Raw genomic sequence first — 15,293 nt, 5'->3', positions numbered from 1 at the left:
AAGGCCTGCATCCAGGTTACCCTTTATAGATACACTGGTGACCCCTTTCCCTTTCAGCCTATCCAACCCTGTAAACAGTGGCAGTGTTCTTAGTCCTCCACAAGTTGCATGTGTTTCTTGCAGAAGGGGATGAGACATTGGCTGTGATGTCATAAAGGCTCTGAATGGAGAATGTGTTTCTTAAAAACTGACTTCTTTTCTCGTTCTATATAGTGAGAGGATGAGACCTGAACTCATGAATGAGCTTGGAGATAAGAACTGGAAGGTTAGAAAAGAAGCTCTGGAAAAGGTGAGGCTACGAGATTCTTGAAGCTTGTATGTACATGTGAAGGTTTCATCCCAGTGGAAGGGGTCGCTCAGAAATGCCACACTAGATTTTGCTGAAAACTTGTTAAAAAAAAAAAGAAAGAAGAAAGGTTCTCATGCCGTGATTATCAGGAGTGATATGTAGTTGGTGGCCAGGAAACAAGCTTCAACCCTAGTACATTTGAGCATTGTATGCTGTGGACCCTGTGTAGCATACAGTTCTGCAAAATGCAGTAGATATTCAATGTTACTCACATATCTGCATTAGGTATCTGGAATCCTGGAGGAGGCCAAGTTCATCACCCCTAGCCTTGGAGACCTGCCTAGTGCACTGAAGGCCAGGCTTGGAGATTCCAACAAAATACTGGTGAGCAGCACTGCCTCCTAGCAACTTGTATTCAAACTGCAGGTTTTGGATATACAAAATGTAACTCTTGAAAGTGAAAATCAATCGTAGAATAGTTGAGACCTTCCCAGACTATTTCTTAATGCTAATTTTGTTAATTACAGGTCTTTCAACACATTTCAATTGTATTTTTTGAGTATACATGTCTTCATGTTTAGAAATTTATCCTCCTTACTGTATTGTACAGGTCATAAACACCTTGACTATCTGCACCACTATTGCCACGGCGATGGGACCAAACATTCGGCAGCATGTCTGTGTCATTGGCCCTGGTATCCTACAGACGTTGGGAGATAGCAAGGTATCTCACCAGTGTTCCTACCTTCAGATTTTCAAGTACTCTTCTTTACGTTTAGACTACTTTCTACGTCACTTTATTATTATCATATTATTACAAGTATTTGTTGATGATTTTCACTTGGACCCGGGTCTGATTTTCCAACTCATCTGAGACTTAGACCACTGACGGCTTGTTTTTACATGGCGTGTCCACAGGAACATGTGCGCCAGGCAGGACTGGCAGCCCTGAATGCTGTTGTAGAGCAGACAGGCATCACACCCTTCATGGAGAACGAGATGATGTCGGACGCCCTACGCTCCACCTCACCCATGCTCAAGATTGAGGTGAGATAATCTGCTACAGCAAATGTAAAAGGAAAAAGGTTCCACTTGCAAATGATGCCTCTGGTGGACTATGCACAGTTTGTCAAATAGCTTTTTTTTCTAACCAAATTTGATATACAAACCACTAGAGATATTGTTTTACGAAGGCAATATCCAGCTACTAAGCAAAAAGAAGTTCTTTTGTAAAGGGGCTATCTCATTGAAAATGCGGAAAGTTAGTAGAATTACTGTGGCTGGGCAATTTGACAGAGTGCTCATCAAATTTTATGTATAAAAAAATTATCTTTTACATTATGGGTGTTTGTTGTCTTTTTAGTCATACTTGTATGTTTTGCAAAATCAATTTAGAATTCAGCAATGCCTCCAACGTACCGCAATTTCAGTGAGATACTAGTACCCCCTTTGGCATTCTACATGACTACAATGTGTTTTGTTGTTGTTATAGTTTTTTTTATAACAGTATCAGGTCCATTTACTTTGTATACTATAACGCACTCTGTCTTTCTCCTTGCAGTTGTTTGGTTGGTTGGCTGTGAAACTGATGACAGTGAAGACCTGTCCGCCCGACCTGATCAACTGCCTGCCCATGCTGTACGCTTCCCTGGAGGACCGCAATGCAGATGTCCGCAAAAACGCCCAGGCCGCCGTGGTTCCCTTCATGTATCACCTCGGATACGAGAAGATGAATCGTGCTGTTGGGAAACTCTCCGTAAGTCAGACCTTTAGCTGCAGTAATTCATGCAGATATGCTTTACACTGTTTTTATCCAATGACAGCAGTTATATTGACTTGCATGACATACATTTGCACACCTGTCAAAGAAGTCAAGTGACAGTAACTGATGTAGTTTTGACTGGAGCAATGCAATTTCTTATCCTTTCATTCAGTGTTTCATCATTCAACAGACAGCTCTGTAGAGTAGTCACAGTACTAGTTATTACTGCCTGTGAGAAGTCAAGTATTGACATGGAAGGGAAAAGGGTGCAGTTTTTGACTGAAATATGAGAAATGTATCATTATTGTGTTCTTTAGTAGTAGAACTAGAAGGTTAATATGCAGCTACAATTAGTCTGATTGTAGCCATAACGGATTAGCCTTTATCAGGCTCCCTATTTCGCTAGAAAAATAGTAAAAATTGGCTAAATAGACTGAAAACACACCAGAGGAGTTGGTTGGCAGAGGAATACAGTTTGCGACCTGGGAAACACTAACACATGTTCTATTTTTACCCGGACGAGGGAGGTCATATGTTCATTGTACCTTAGTCGTTCTTTTGATCCCAGGTCGCAAACTATATTCCTCGGCCAACCAACTCCTTTGGTGTGTATTCAGTCTATTTGGACAATTTCTACTATTTTTCTAGCGACCTTGGGAGCCTGGTAGAGGCTGATAATTGATCTCTTATAATGTGTCTGCAGAGTGTGCAATAAATGATACTGTAATTTTTTTGTAATCTGTACATATATTTACTAATGGTTGCACACACTAAACATATTTTCTCCTCTCTGTCGCAAATATCAGGACATTCTTCCTTATGTGAGTTCAACAGTGTGTCTGAACTTGTCTCGTTTGAGAAAGCTCTTTTTTTTGTCTTTCTCAGGGAAACTGATTAATTTTTCACTTCTTCTTCGAAATATTTTTGTATTGAGAGACAAATGAATTATTGCACTGACAGCTGTGATTGGTGTTATTGCCTCTATTTGTATACGACAATTGTTTTGTCTTTTAGTTTTTCTTCACCCACTGTGTCTTAATTTTTTTCTCGAAAATGTGGTGTCATATTTTTTGTATTGTGTGTGGACTTTTGAGTATTGAGTATGTTAGTAGTTAATGAGTGTTTGATTGATGTCCTAGTTTTTTTCTTTATTAGCTGATATACATCTGATATACATATATGTAGCAAAACCAAGTATGCAGAATTTCTTTCTATGAAGCAGAGAATATGTCTTGCTACAAGAGCATTTTCTTTCTATGGTATGTATACTAGAAGCACTATCTTTGTATAACTATTGTCTCTGGTTGTGACAATATGCATGCCATTGTCATTCGTGCACTCTTGGGTCTTTAACAACAGCTGTTTGTTCCTCCCCTAGGCTTCCTCCAAGACTAACGTGTCTGCTATCCTGGAGAAGGCTCGAGGAGAGGTTCCCGCCAAGCCCAGTAAGAAGGGGAAGGGAAAGGCCAGCTCTCCCCCGTCAGACGAGGGGGGTAGCGGGAGCAGCGCAGAGACACGCCGACCGAAAACTGCACCTGCCAAGTCAAAGGTAAGTGTAGGGAGGGGGGCTGAGTATCATGTGCTTGTAGTATCACTGGTGGTTACACATGTATTTAGGAAGAGTTAGGTCTTGCAGAGAATGATGAAAATTGAAAGGAAGTTAGTATGCCTTTGGGCATGTGATTATTCGATGTGAAGAAGCATATTTTGTGATATATTGATGACTCACCCAGTTGTGTTTGTGTATGATAAAGTATAAGATGTTTTGAACTTATTCCATCTGTTAGAATTAGTTTGTTCTACATGCATTTTCCCACATTTGTAGACACTGAGAGTTTCACTCTCCACTGTGCATGCTGATTCTCTCAATGCTTTCATGGCTGACAAGCTTCACCATATAGTTTCTTGCATATCCATTTCTTTGGTGTTTTTTGTTTTTTATTCCAAACTTCTTGCTTTTGCTCGCCTCTTCTTCGTTAGAGAGAGGAGGATTCTGGGAGTGCTAAGGAGGCGAAGCAGGCCGAGCCTGCCCCTAAGTCTGGCCGCCCCAAGTCTGGCATTGCTAAAGCAAATGCAAACAAGGTAGTGGAAAAACCAGACCAGCAGAATCAGTGTAACGTGATCAAAGCTGTGCATGGCCTAATGTGTAACATGAAATCTTGCATTCAAATTTAATTTTCTTTCTAGCAGTCTGCCAAAATCACAAAAGAAAAACATAAATTCTTCAGTCTGAATGTGGCTTGAAACACTTGAAAATGAAATATAAGTATTACTCTAATACTGCAATTTGTTTGGATATGTCAAAACCAAAAGTGCCATTTTGTATGACTGCTACAAAGAAGCATGAAGAGCATGTGTATATTGCTTTTGATGAGAACATGTAGTCTGTGATTTATTGGGAGCTTTTTGTGAAATGTAAGAAAGAAAAGCTGATGCTTGATGAAATCAATGTCACACCAGATGATTTTGTGTACATGGTGTGGAGATTGCTGCTTCATTTTTGCTACATGTATTTGGCTCAAGTGCTTCTTAGTTTTTAAACACTTGTCAAAGGTAAGAAAAAATCTAGTTATGTGTTCAAGACACAATTTACAGAAAAACCAATTCACAAAAAAATGGTACACTTGTTATTCTCCAACATAAAAAATCATGGTCCTTTGAAACAATTTTGCAGTTTGAATCATTATTGTCTCCTCAATCATATCTGTGAGTCATGTGACTGCTCTTGTTCCCAGGGTGGTATGGCAGGATCTAAGAAGAAGGGTAGTAACCAGAGCCTAGCTGATGAGGACACAGGCCCACCACTTATGCTGAACAACGAGAAGAAACAGAGGATCAAGGATGAGAAAACCCTAAAGGTAAGAATCTGGATAATTTCTTGTTTTGGTGAGGTGCCTCAACGTTAGTATTTCTGTAGATGGAACAGTTTCAAAGGAATGTGGGATGAATGATGTCAGCAATGCTAAGTTTTTTACCCCCCTCCTTGATGTAGGTGCTGAAGTGGAATTTCAGCAGTCCAGAGTCTGACCACATAGAGCAGCTGCAGAAACAGCTGACCACCTGCGTCAGTAAGACCGTGTACACCCAGTTCTTCCACTCTGACTTCAAACGTCACCTAGCAGCCATGGACACCCTCATTGCGGTACGTACATGTCAAATGAGTGATGTCACAAGATTAATACTCTTCCACCTCTAGATAAACAGTGGACCTCCAAGGTTGTTATGTTAGAGACAACCTTGGTCCTGGAAAATCACTTCTTGAATGGTTCAACTCTCTGGCATGTAAAGTGGGACTGGGGAAAGGGTAGATAAACCTGTCCTTGGTGCTGAATAATGTTCTGAGGCAGCAGAGATACCATACAGTAACATGCACAGGTAACAAGCAAGCAAAGGTAAATGATTATGAAGTCTGGTGCAGTTTCTGTTCAGGTAAATGTTTGTTGCTGTAGTGTACAATGTCACCAAATGCCTGTGTCTCCCTGCCCTCCCCCAGGCTGTGAAGGACCAGCAGGAGGAGACAGTGGCCCAGCTCGACCTGCTGCTGAAGTGGATCACCCTGCGCTTCTTTGACACCAACACAACCGTCAACATGAAGGCCTTGGAGTACCTGACCATCCTGTTCAACACCCTGGCCGAGAACGAGTACCGTCTCCTGGACATAGAGGCCAACTCCTTCCTACCGTACCTGGTCATTAAGGTAAGCAGATCAGTTTCTGTTTGATTCAACTAGGGCTGTCTCCAGCTCAAATTTTTTTCAGGTCTACTTATTGTTTGGGAGCCAAGGGTCTTGTTTTCACTGTTAAATCTGTCATTTTGATCTTACAAAAGATACAGTTTGATCAATTTTATGCCATGAAGTTCGTCCCCTAATTTTTTTGTCCGTCCTGACAGCAAATTTTCGGCCCAGGACTGTCAAACAGGTCCTGCAGACAGCCCTGTACTTGACATACATTACCTACCAACACTTAAAAAAATTCTGTTGATTCTCTATCTATGAATTGTATAGGTTTGTTTCTGAAATTTTCCATCAGGTGATGTTGTTTCATGTTGACTGTGACCACAGGTTGGAGACTCCAAAGACGTGATTCGGCGTGATGTCCGCGCCATCCTGAAGATTATCACCAAGGTGTACCCTGCCAGCAAGATCTTCCCCTTCCTCATGGACGGGGTCCGCTCCAAGAACGCCAAGCAAAGAGCTGGTGAGGCTTTTACCTGTAGTTAGTCCAACAATCGTGCCACTGCATATGTTTGGAACATGAACGTTTTCGTGTGTATATTTTAAGTTTTTCTGTACTCTTAGCCTGTTTAATGTTATCGTAGGCCCATACAAGACTTTTATCCTCTGTTAATGATACCATAATACCATACAGAACTGTTATATGTATTTTTGTAATTGCTACCATGTAGCACACTTTTATTCAATGGTTGTAGCATTGTGTTCTTGAATTAAGAATTTGGAAAAAGGAAAAAAGTTTTTCTGTAGATTCGAGCACATGAGGTGGAAGCTCGCCCTAAAAATGGGACTGCTACCTTTTACTTTACTTCAAGATGACAATGAAAATGAGCCCTTGTGTGATGCATTCCACAGAATGTATTGAGGAGCTGGGCTGTCTGATTGAGGGTTATGGCCTGAACGTGTGCCAGCCGACCTCAGCAAAGGCCCTGAAGGAGATTGCCACACAGATCGGTGACAGGGACAACAGTGTGCGCAACGCCACACTCAACACACTGGTGCAGGCCTATGCTATCTGTGGGGAGCAGCTCTTCAAATTTGTTGGCAGGGTAGGATTCCTTTTTTGTAATTTCAATCCTTATGACAAAATTTTAGACAGCAAAATACACACAACTACAGTTCCTAGGTTGGAAAGCTGTCGAGACGCTCTGTGTTTTTATCAACCCGGTAGATCTCGTCTATGGGTTTCCTTGTCATGTAACGGCTATTAGATGTTTCCTATTGCTTTGTTTTGTGATTCAGCTTACAGAAAAGGACCAGTCTATGTTAGAGGAGAGAATCAAGCGGTCAGGAGTCCTGGCTAAGCAGGCGGCAGGTAACAGACCGACCACAGCGCCACCCAAAATCTCACCAGGTGGGATGGAGGATGGGAATGGGGATGCCAAACCTGGCAGCAAAGAAGAAAAGGCAATAAGGTGATTTACATACTGTGCTTAGCTTCCAACTTTAATGTGACCTGTTTTTATTTACAAACATGTATATACCAGTGCAAAAATCATAAGAAGGACTGTGTGTGTGACAGTGTGTCAGCATATTTTGACTGTAGATAAGCCATTTTCACATTGCCCCTCCCCTTCCCATGATAACTTTAGCCTACCCACAACCAGTGTTTGCCCAATGCTCCCATCCAAAGCAACCCACATCACATTACCTGTCTGTCTCTTCCCATTACTGCAAAAGTCTCTTTCCTTTTCACTAAAAAGGGTTACAAGAATACTCTTTGCACTTTGTTTTTGTCTTTGTCTGTTTCATAACTTTCATGATGATTCATTATTGATTTATGTGAGTTTGATACTTGCTGGGAAGTGTGCTCCATTAAGCTTGTTTAGACTAGAGAAACTTAAGAATATAGCTCTGATCTAAAAGTTATATTTGAAACTAATGGTATGTAAGGATAATTGTTTTTCTCATTAAGTGGAAGTACATGTTTGTTTTTTCAAGTCTTTTGTTTTCTGATGTAAGAATGTTAGAAACCTTAATCAACAGCAAGCTTTTTTTTCATTTGCAAGTTTATGGCATCTCTTCTCAGCTGTAATTTTTGTGACTTAATCTTGGCTTGTTCTTTCTCCTCTACTTTACATGCTCTCAGTTTTTACAGGGCATATCTGACGTAAGTTGTTCTATTTCTCTTCAACTCCAAGTGAAAGCACTGAGCTTCTGTGAATAACACACATACACTACACCCTAGAATCTGATTTGTTTTGTACACACTAAACATTTTGTGCCAACGTCTCATAATGTCAAGTTTATACTTGAGACAGTTCTATAGACTAGCAGGGGAAAAAAAGAATTTTGCTTCAAAAGGACAGTACTCAACCTGTAAGGTAGTACTGATATTAGTGATAATGATAACTGCAGTGAAAGTTACCACCCAGTCTAATGGTCACAGCCTAAGTCAGCACATCCTTTGTTAAAAGCTTAGGCCATATTTTGGTCCTCTTGACTGAACTGATTGTAACTGTGATAGTAGAGTGGACTCATTCCTCAGCTAACCGACATCTATCGCACCACAGTCCTCCCTCAGGAAGACATCTAGGGCCTCATAGTTCAAGTTTCTGAACTTTTACTTAGCCTGCCAATGTTTGTAACCGTGTGCATATTTCACATCACAGTCAACTGAAGCAGCTTCATCGGCAAGCCCAGCAGGGCAGACCTCAGACGGCGCCGTACAAACGGGAGTTCACGCTGGACCTGGAGACCATCGAGGGAGATGAGGTCACCGTGTCGGAGCCCGTCCTGGTGGACACAGAGAACACTGTCCGGGAGCTGCTGGAGGATCCCGTGAACCTCCCGGAGACGAGGATGCGGCCCCCGTCCCCGTCCATGGCACTGCTGGGGAACACCACCAGCTCCTCCTCAGCCGTAGACTACGTGATCTCGCAGGTGGCCAGCAGCGAGGTGCTGACCAGCGTGCAGGCGCTGGCTCAGCTGGACGCTGTGATTCAGGACGAGGAGAAGTACGAGGCCATCACGGATCATGTGGATCAGGTAAGGCATTGCTCTCAGATCGGCAGAAGATCTGGATAAGATTCCAACCATGCTTAATGACATACACTATGACCCAGGTCCTTATGTAATGACTGCATATATTTGTCAACGCAGTTGTTTATACAAGTGTACCTTTTACTGTCACACACAACTGCCAAGAGACATCTAAGACATACATGTAATATGTAAACCAGCTTAGCTATAGAAAGCTATTCATGTTTTGCATTTCTTTGATAGAACGGTCTTCCCTTTTCTCCAGCTCCTGATCGCCACCCTCCTGCAGCTGCGTATGGCCATGAGCAAACACAATGACAGCTACGACTCTCCCGAGGCACAGGACATCATTAAAACTTACAGATGTGTGCTGGCCACTCTCATAGCTGTAAGACATCCTAGAAAATTTATTAGGAAATTATTTAAAAACCAGTAACAGCCGTACCATTTGTAAAGATTTGTTAAAGACAGTGACAACAGATTGTCCTCAACACTGTATCAAATGCAAGGTGAAACTGAACTTTGTACATGGAGAATTTAACAGTTGTTATGTGTGACAAAAGATGCTTGGGGAGAGGGTTTCAGAAAGGATTTGCCGTTCAGCTTTAAAGGTTAGGATTGACCCTGTCTCTATCCATTCCCTGCTGTTCCCAGCTGTTCCAGAACCTGACGCTGGCCTCCCAGGCGTCCAAGGACATTCTGCGGGACTTGTTCAGCGTGCTGATCACCCTGCTGCTGGACGAACACCTGCCGCACTACGGAGACGGTCCTCAGGTCATCCGCTCTGTCAACGTCCTGGTGGTCAAGGTCATTGAGAAGTCTGACCTCACCAACTGTCTCACGTGGGTTTCTTGTCTTAATCTGTCAATGTCATGACTGCTAGCCTCAGTATTAAGCACTGACATGTGGCAAGGAAGATGATGATGAAGAATTTGTCACCCAATTCTTGTAACTGATATACAATAGTAAAGGATAATTTAATATATAAATGTGTGAGTATTATTACTGTTGCTGTTACAGCCAAATGTATATGTTTTTGGTAATATAAACAAGTACAGAGACTGATTTCTGTTTCCCACAGAGCCCTGATCAAGTTACTCCATGGCTGTGTGGCCAGCGAGACCAGTTCACCCAAGTTCACAGACCTCACCATGAAGGTACGTGTTGACATTGTGAAATGGACTATTTTGAAGAGTTGAAAAAGTGTCAACAGAAAACTGCCAACTTTTGTCATTGTTTTGTCATTTCTCAGGTTGATCTCAGACTTACATTGTCATTGAAACCCCATCTCTTTTGATTTCAACACTTTGATGGTAACATATCCCAGAACCGGTGCTATTTGTGTAGATTATATATAGGCTAATTTCTTGTATTTTCTTTGGGGGATTGTCAAACATTCTCAACCATAACATGTCCTTTTGATATAAGAAAAAAACACCTGTGGAACAGGTCTTTATATTATGTGGTTTGTTGACTGTACATCTGTACTCCCCCTGTAGTGTATCTGGAAGACAACCAAGATGTTCCCAGATGTGATGTCAGATGCCAGCATGGACATCAACATGGACAAGGTGCTTCTGGACCTGCACAACTTCATGAAGGCCTTCCCCACGGTCAGCTGGAAGGACCGGCCCTCCGACATGCCGCTGCGCACCATCAAAACTGTCCTGCACCTGCTCGCTATGATCAAGGGCAACAAGGTGGGCTTAGTCGTCTAACAAATGCCTAATGGTGCAAGTGTTGCAAAATCATTGTCAACCGGGTGTGCTGGTTGCACGGATGGACATGACTCTCTCCCTCCATCCTTGACTATCCTCCATAGCCTTGGGCAGATCTTCAATGAGCAGCCAATATCTTCATGAAGTTGATATAAAACAAACCATTTTGTATAATTAGGTTCTGAAAAAGGAATACAGTCAAACCTGTATTAGCGGCCACCTTTGCATAACGGCCACCTGCCCATAGTGGCCACTTTTTGTCGGTCCCTTGGATTCGTAATGATTAAGAAATAGGCTTAGCGGCCACCTGTCCAACGCGGCCACGGCCACACGATTTCCGGTCCCGCAGGTACAAAAACACTGCCGATTACGGCCACGCCGACCGCTGATCTATGTTTCGGCACGTGTTCGGCCATATACAGCGGCGGTATCGTCACCCTACGCCGGATTTAAAACCTCTTTGACTTATTTTCTAAACAAAACTTCGTAAACTGGCGCTACCCATACCCGCTGACAAACGAGGTCATATAAGGTCAATAGACGACACCAATATTACGGAGGTAAATTGTGTTAAAGTTACGTTCTAATACACTATCGCTTAGGTTAATTTACATCACAAAAATTTCTGAATAAATTGTTACAAAGACAAAATGATATGGACTTCAGACTATGGTGGATTTTATTCTTACATTTATTAAGAGATAAGTCTAAAATGACGAGACTTTTCTTGTGAGTACCACATTAGCATAATGGGCGAATCTGACGTGTGAACGCGAGCGAGAACACACGGACGGCGAAGTATCAAAGTATACAAGACGAAAGATCAAAGAAATATGACGATACCGGTCTCTTCAGACAATTTCAACTGTAGAACATTTAAAACTTTTTATAGCTTTTGTTTTCTTAATACATACAGTGTAAAAATCATTGCAGTACATGTACAGTACTGTATTATGTGAATAAAGATCAGTGGGTACTCACGATGTGTAACTTTATTGCTTGTGGTCAATTAATTAGCATATTCTCTATAGTGGCCACCTCTCTATAGTGGCCAATTTTGACCAGTCCCTTGAGTGGCCGCTATAGACAGGTTTGACTGTAGTCTTTGTCTCGGTGTAGTTTTTTTCTAGCATATCTTAGTGTAAGTTCCATACATACGTACCTGTACGCACTCATCAGAGTCGGCTTAACGCTTTTTCCTGGTCTTATTTCAGGTTAATGAAAGAGATACTCAACTTGTCCAAAGCTCAATCAATGTGTCTTTAATTCGGTTATACAGTGATAGAGCCTTTGAAATTATTACCCTTTGTCAACTGCATAACATTATAGATAATAACATGAATTGTTTCCTCCTTTCCAGATCTTCAGCCACATGACGCTGATTGACAACCCCCAGGACTCAGAGGTGGAAGGTTACCTGAAGCGAGTCCTCAAGTCCAGTAAAGGGAAATCTTCTGCAGGCCAGAACAAGCCCAAACACAACGAGCAGATGAACGGGACAGCAGAGAAGGAGGAGGCAGAGAACATGCCTGAGGAGGTGAGAAGCGCCCCCTACACTGTTTCCCTGCACTGCTGTAACCTTTACTGTTCTGCTTTGTGAAGGAAAGCACTTCTGGAAGTGCAGTTTCCAACATGCACACACGTGCATTTACACACTGATATGTTAAACTTACCCCTTCATTTGTTTATACTACATGTTTGTTTTGTGATCTTGCCTGAAGAAGTTAATAAATAAATGTTTCTCTCTGTTTCAGAGCTCTAAGCCAACTCCTCGCAAGATGAACCCAAGAACCAACGACATGTTAGCAGAGATCTTCAAGAAGATTGGGAACAAGGAGAACACGAAAGAGGGACTTGCAGACTTGTATGACTTCAAGAAGAAGCACCCCGAGGCAGACATCACCCCCTTCATGAAGCGGACCTCCCAGTTCTTCCAGAACTACATCGAGCGTGGTCTGAAGAACATTGAGCTGGAGCGCGAGGGGAAGATCCAACCTGGTAGTGCTGTCTCTCATACTGGTAGGGACACTGGTGGTTGGGCCTCTGTATGACACTAATATTTGGTGTTCAAATCCTGGTCATCAACCAACCTTATTGTGCACTTGAACATGGCTTTCAAAGCAATACTAGGTTACCACCTTTTCTGCCAATGACCACGTGTAAAGTCTTTTTTTTATGACATTTACATTGGTGATTATATGCATCAATTTTACCATTCAGTGTTGTCATGTTTTTTTGTTCCAGAGTATTCTTAAATCTTAATCTTTGTTACCCCCTGGTATCAGTGTAGCAATGCATGTGCCGTTGCTTTGTGCAATTCTTAAAGTATCAGTATATGACAAGCATTTCTTCCTGCATCTAGGTGTTTTGGGTACTAAAATGCTTGTGTTCTGGTGGGTTGTAGTTCCTTTCCTGTGCTTTGCATGCGGTAGTTAGGCTCTGACCCTCGCCCCTCCCTTCTTCCACAGATAACCAGTTCCAAAATGGAGACAATCTTCCCCTTGCAGAATCCTTCGGTAGTCTAGACAACCGTGTTTCCATGGATACTGACACCGCCACCTCCAAAGTCATCCAAGAGACGATGTCGTCTGCCACCAGCTACCGGGAGAGACTCAAGATCCTACGCCAACGCTGCGGACTTGAGAACTCTGCGGTAGGAAGTTACATAATTGCTGGTTGTTGCTGCCAATTAAGTGTTAAGGTTTATCAAAAGTGGTCATTTATGCTTTTCTTTCCCTCAAATATCTGTCAGCTGTTGTCCTCTTATCGAAATCTATGTAAACCAACTACCTCAATTAGTTAGAATTTTAGTGAACTCATAAATGCTGATTTATGCCATGCCATTAAGAATTGATTGTCTCTGCTCCTTGTGATCAATGTTTGTGTCCGTTATTCCACAGGGTGATGGTCCCCTGCCACATGCTCCCCCTGTTTCCAGTCAACACGTGGACAGATCCAAGACTGCTAAAGACTACCCTGATGTCGTCCCCTCCCCCTCCGAATCACAGCTGGACCTCCCCCCATCCATCCTGTCAGGACCTCCCATGGACGTTCCCCAACCAGCCAGCATATCCGCAAATGTTGACGACTTGAAACGGCGACTGGAAAGAATAAAAAAGTCACAATCACAGAACAGTTAAAGCTGAAGTCCACATCCCAGAAAACACATGAACACTGATTAAGTTCCTGATTAGGATCACATTCAAGTAGAATGAATGATTGGTATCTCTATGTTGAAAAGTGTATGTGTGCCAAGTGCAAAATTACCTCGGTTTGCCTATGTAAAAAAAGCTGTGATCTTGTTTATAGCTGTACTATGAATGATAAAATGATACATTTATTTGATGGTTTGCATTTATTTCATAGCATATTTGCAAATAGAAGGTGACAATGTTATGAGTGAGAAAGACATAGGGGCTTTAGCGGTGACTATAAGTACTTCAAACAATTGATAGGAACAAAGTACGAGCAAAGGTAGTTTTTCTAACAAAGCAGATGTTCATATCTCAAGACAGAAAACTTACATACTAAGGAAAAATTGTTTTACCTGTAAGCGTAGTAACTAATTGATCAAGTGGAACTAATGCTCTGCTAGCTGGATGTTAATGTAAATGGCAGCAGCATGAAAATTGTGGAGCAAACTATGCAGTTAATAGTGGTACAACAGAAATTTATGTGCATTTGGTGTCCCCACCATTGTTTGTGTGTACATGTATGTTTGAAACCTGCCTGCAATCTCTGTAAATGTACATTTTGTTTTCTATGAAAACATGCAGTCATTACACCTTTAGATAGCAAAAATTATCGTCTTCCTTAATTTTGCCTTCGATGTACTTCCATTGCCTATTAGGCCACTATTTGTTACATTTATGTGTTTAAACTAAAATATGTATGAAAACATGTATGGTGCTTTATTTTTTGTGTGTAAAGAATAACATCCTTTATGTGGCAAGCCATACTAATTTGGTGCTTAGATTTGTTGATTGTTTTTTGCCTCTTATTTTACAGTCAGAAATTGGCATATTAAGAGAGTACAGTTTATGCATATACCTCTGTTGTATTATATCTTGACCCTGTCACTACCATTTGTTTTATAGCCTGTCCAACTCCTGTCCCTTCTTCAAGCTTACATGTATGTTTTGGTTGTATTCCCCCAATTTACATTTCTTAACCTACTCTCATACAGGTGACTAATGTATTCAGATATGCTACTTTTGTATTTGAGCAACATTCTCATCAGTGGTGCACTATTAGGTACATTTCGTATGCTAGCAGCTAATATTTTAAAATTACATCTGTACTGAAATGTGCATCTGTGTAATAAAGATTATTTCAGGTTTGAATATGTGTTTTATTTTATTCAGGAATCTGAAAGAATCAATAGACAAATATATTTTAAGGCTTAATGTTTTGATTCAAATTGTGTGCTGAGATACACTCCAAGCAGAGGTTGTTGGTGAAGATTGTAACGATTTTATTAGAAAACGGGGCATATGAAATAAAGGCCATAATCTTCCCACAAACCTTATATACTGAGAGGTAAATCGTTGGTAAGGGACTTGTTTGCCTCAGGCGTTGATTACTAGTATTACAGTTGTCAAAGCGGTTGCCGTTTTTCTGTTCCGATCGGGTGCACGTTGAGTTCCCGTGATGCTCTACTGCGCAGGGTGCCCAGGGGTGCATGTGAGGTGCTCCTGTACTGGTGGCGGGGAGACTGCCGAAACCTGTCGGACAAGTCTGGCTAATCATCGTATTAGAGCTGACGCTGTAAAAAGGACGGAACCACAAAAAAAGAGATAACTCTTGTTA

General features: G+C 41.7%; 1 protein-coding gene across 6 annotated transcripts in view; it reads left to right on the top strand.

Annotated features, from left to right (window-relative positions):
- LOC118413895 (cytoskeleton-associated protein 5-like) overlaps positions 1 to 14,827 on the top strand; it is a 28,529-nt gene extending 13,702 nt beyond the window's left edge. The window contains exons 23-45 of one of the 6 annotated variants that reach the window (XM_035817504.1): positions 214 to 289; positions 575 to 673; positions 900 to 1,013; positions 1,208 to 1,336; positions 1,851 to 2,045; positions 3,430 to 3,600; positions 4,032 to 4,133; positions 4,787 to 4,909; positions 5,044 to 5,193; positions 5,545 to 5,748; positions 6,115 to 6,250; positions 6,640 to 6,833; positions 7,027 to 7,199; positions 7,874 to 7,894; positions 8,397 to 8,772; positions 9,032 to 9,154; positions 9,421 to 9,608; positions 9,848 to 9,923; positions 10,266 to 10,466; positions 11,845 to 12,021; positions 12,239 to 12,482; positions 12,992 to 13,137; positions 13,385 to 14,827. In XM_035817504.1, the coding sequence (XP_035673397.1) occupies positions 214 to 289; positions 575 to 673; positions 900 to 1,013; positions 1,208 to 1,336; positions 1,851 to 2,045; positions 3,430 to 3,600; positions 4,032 to 4,133; positions 4,787 to 4,909; positions 5,044 to 5,193; positions 5,545 to 5,748; positions 6,115 to 6,250; positions 6,640 to 6,833; positions 7,027 to 7,199; positions 7,874 to 7,894; positions 8,397 to 8,772; positions 9,032 to 9,154; positions 9,421 to 9,608; positions 9,848 to 9,923; positions 10,266 to 10,466; positions 11,845 to 12,021; positions 12,239 to 12,482; positions 12,992 to 13,137; positions 13,385 to 13,624 (3,658 nt within the window). In that variant the 3' untranslated portion in view covers positions 13,625 to 14,827. Of the gene's footprint in view, positions 1 to 213; positions 290 to 574; positions 674 to 899; positions 1,014 to 1,207; positions 1,337 to 1,850; positions 2,046 to 3,429; positions 3,601 to 4,031; positions 4,134 to 4,786; positions 4,910 to 5,043; positions 5,194 to 5,544; positions 5,749 to 6,114; positions 6,251 to 6,639; positions 6,834 to 7,026; positions 7,200 to 7,873; positions 7,895 to 8,396; positions 8,773 to 9,031; positions 9,155 to 9,420; positions 9,609 to 9,847; positions 9,924 to 10,265; positions 10,467 to 11,844; positions 12,022 to 12,238; positions 12,504 to 12,952; positions 13,138 to 13,384 lie in introns of all 6 variants that reach the window. The other 5 variants (XM_035817501.1, XM_035817502.1, XM_035817499.1 and 2 more) reach the window with 5 other exon arrangements.
- The last annotated feature ends 466 nt before the right edge of the window (positions 14,828 to 15,293 follow it).

The sequence above is a fragment of the Branchiostoma floridae genome, chromosome 4 (assembly GCF_000003815.2).
Source record: "Branchiostoma floridae strain S238N-H82 chromosome 4, Bfl_VNyyK, whole genome shotgun sequence".
Lineage (NCBI taxonomy): Eukaryota > Metazoa > Chordata > Leptocardii > Amphioxiformes > Branchiostomatidae > Branchiostoma > Branchiostoma floridae.
Note: the sequence above shows the minus strand (reverse complement) of the source record. Positions and strands in the feature narration are given on the sequence as shown.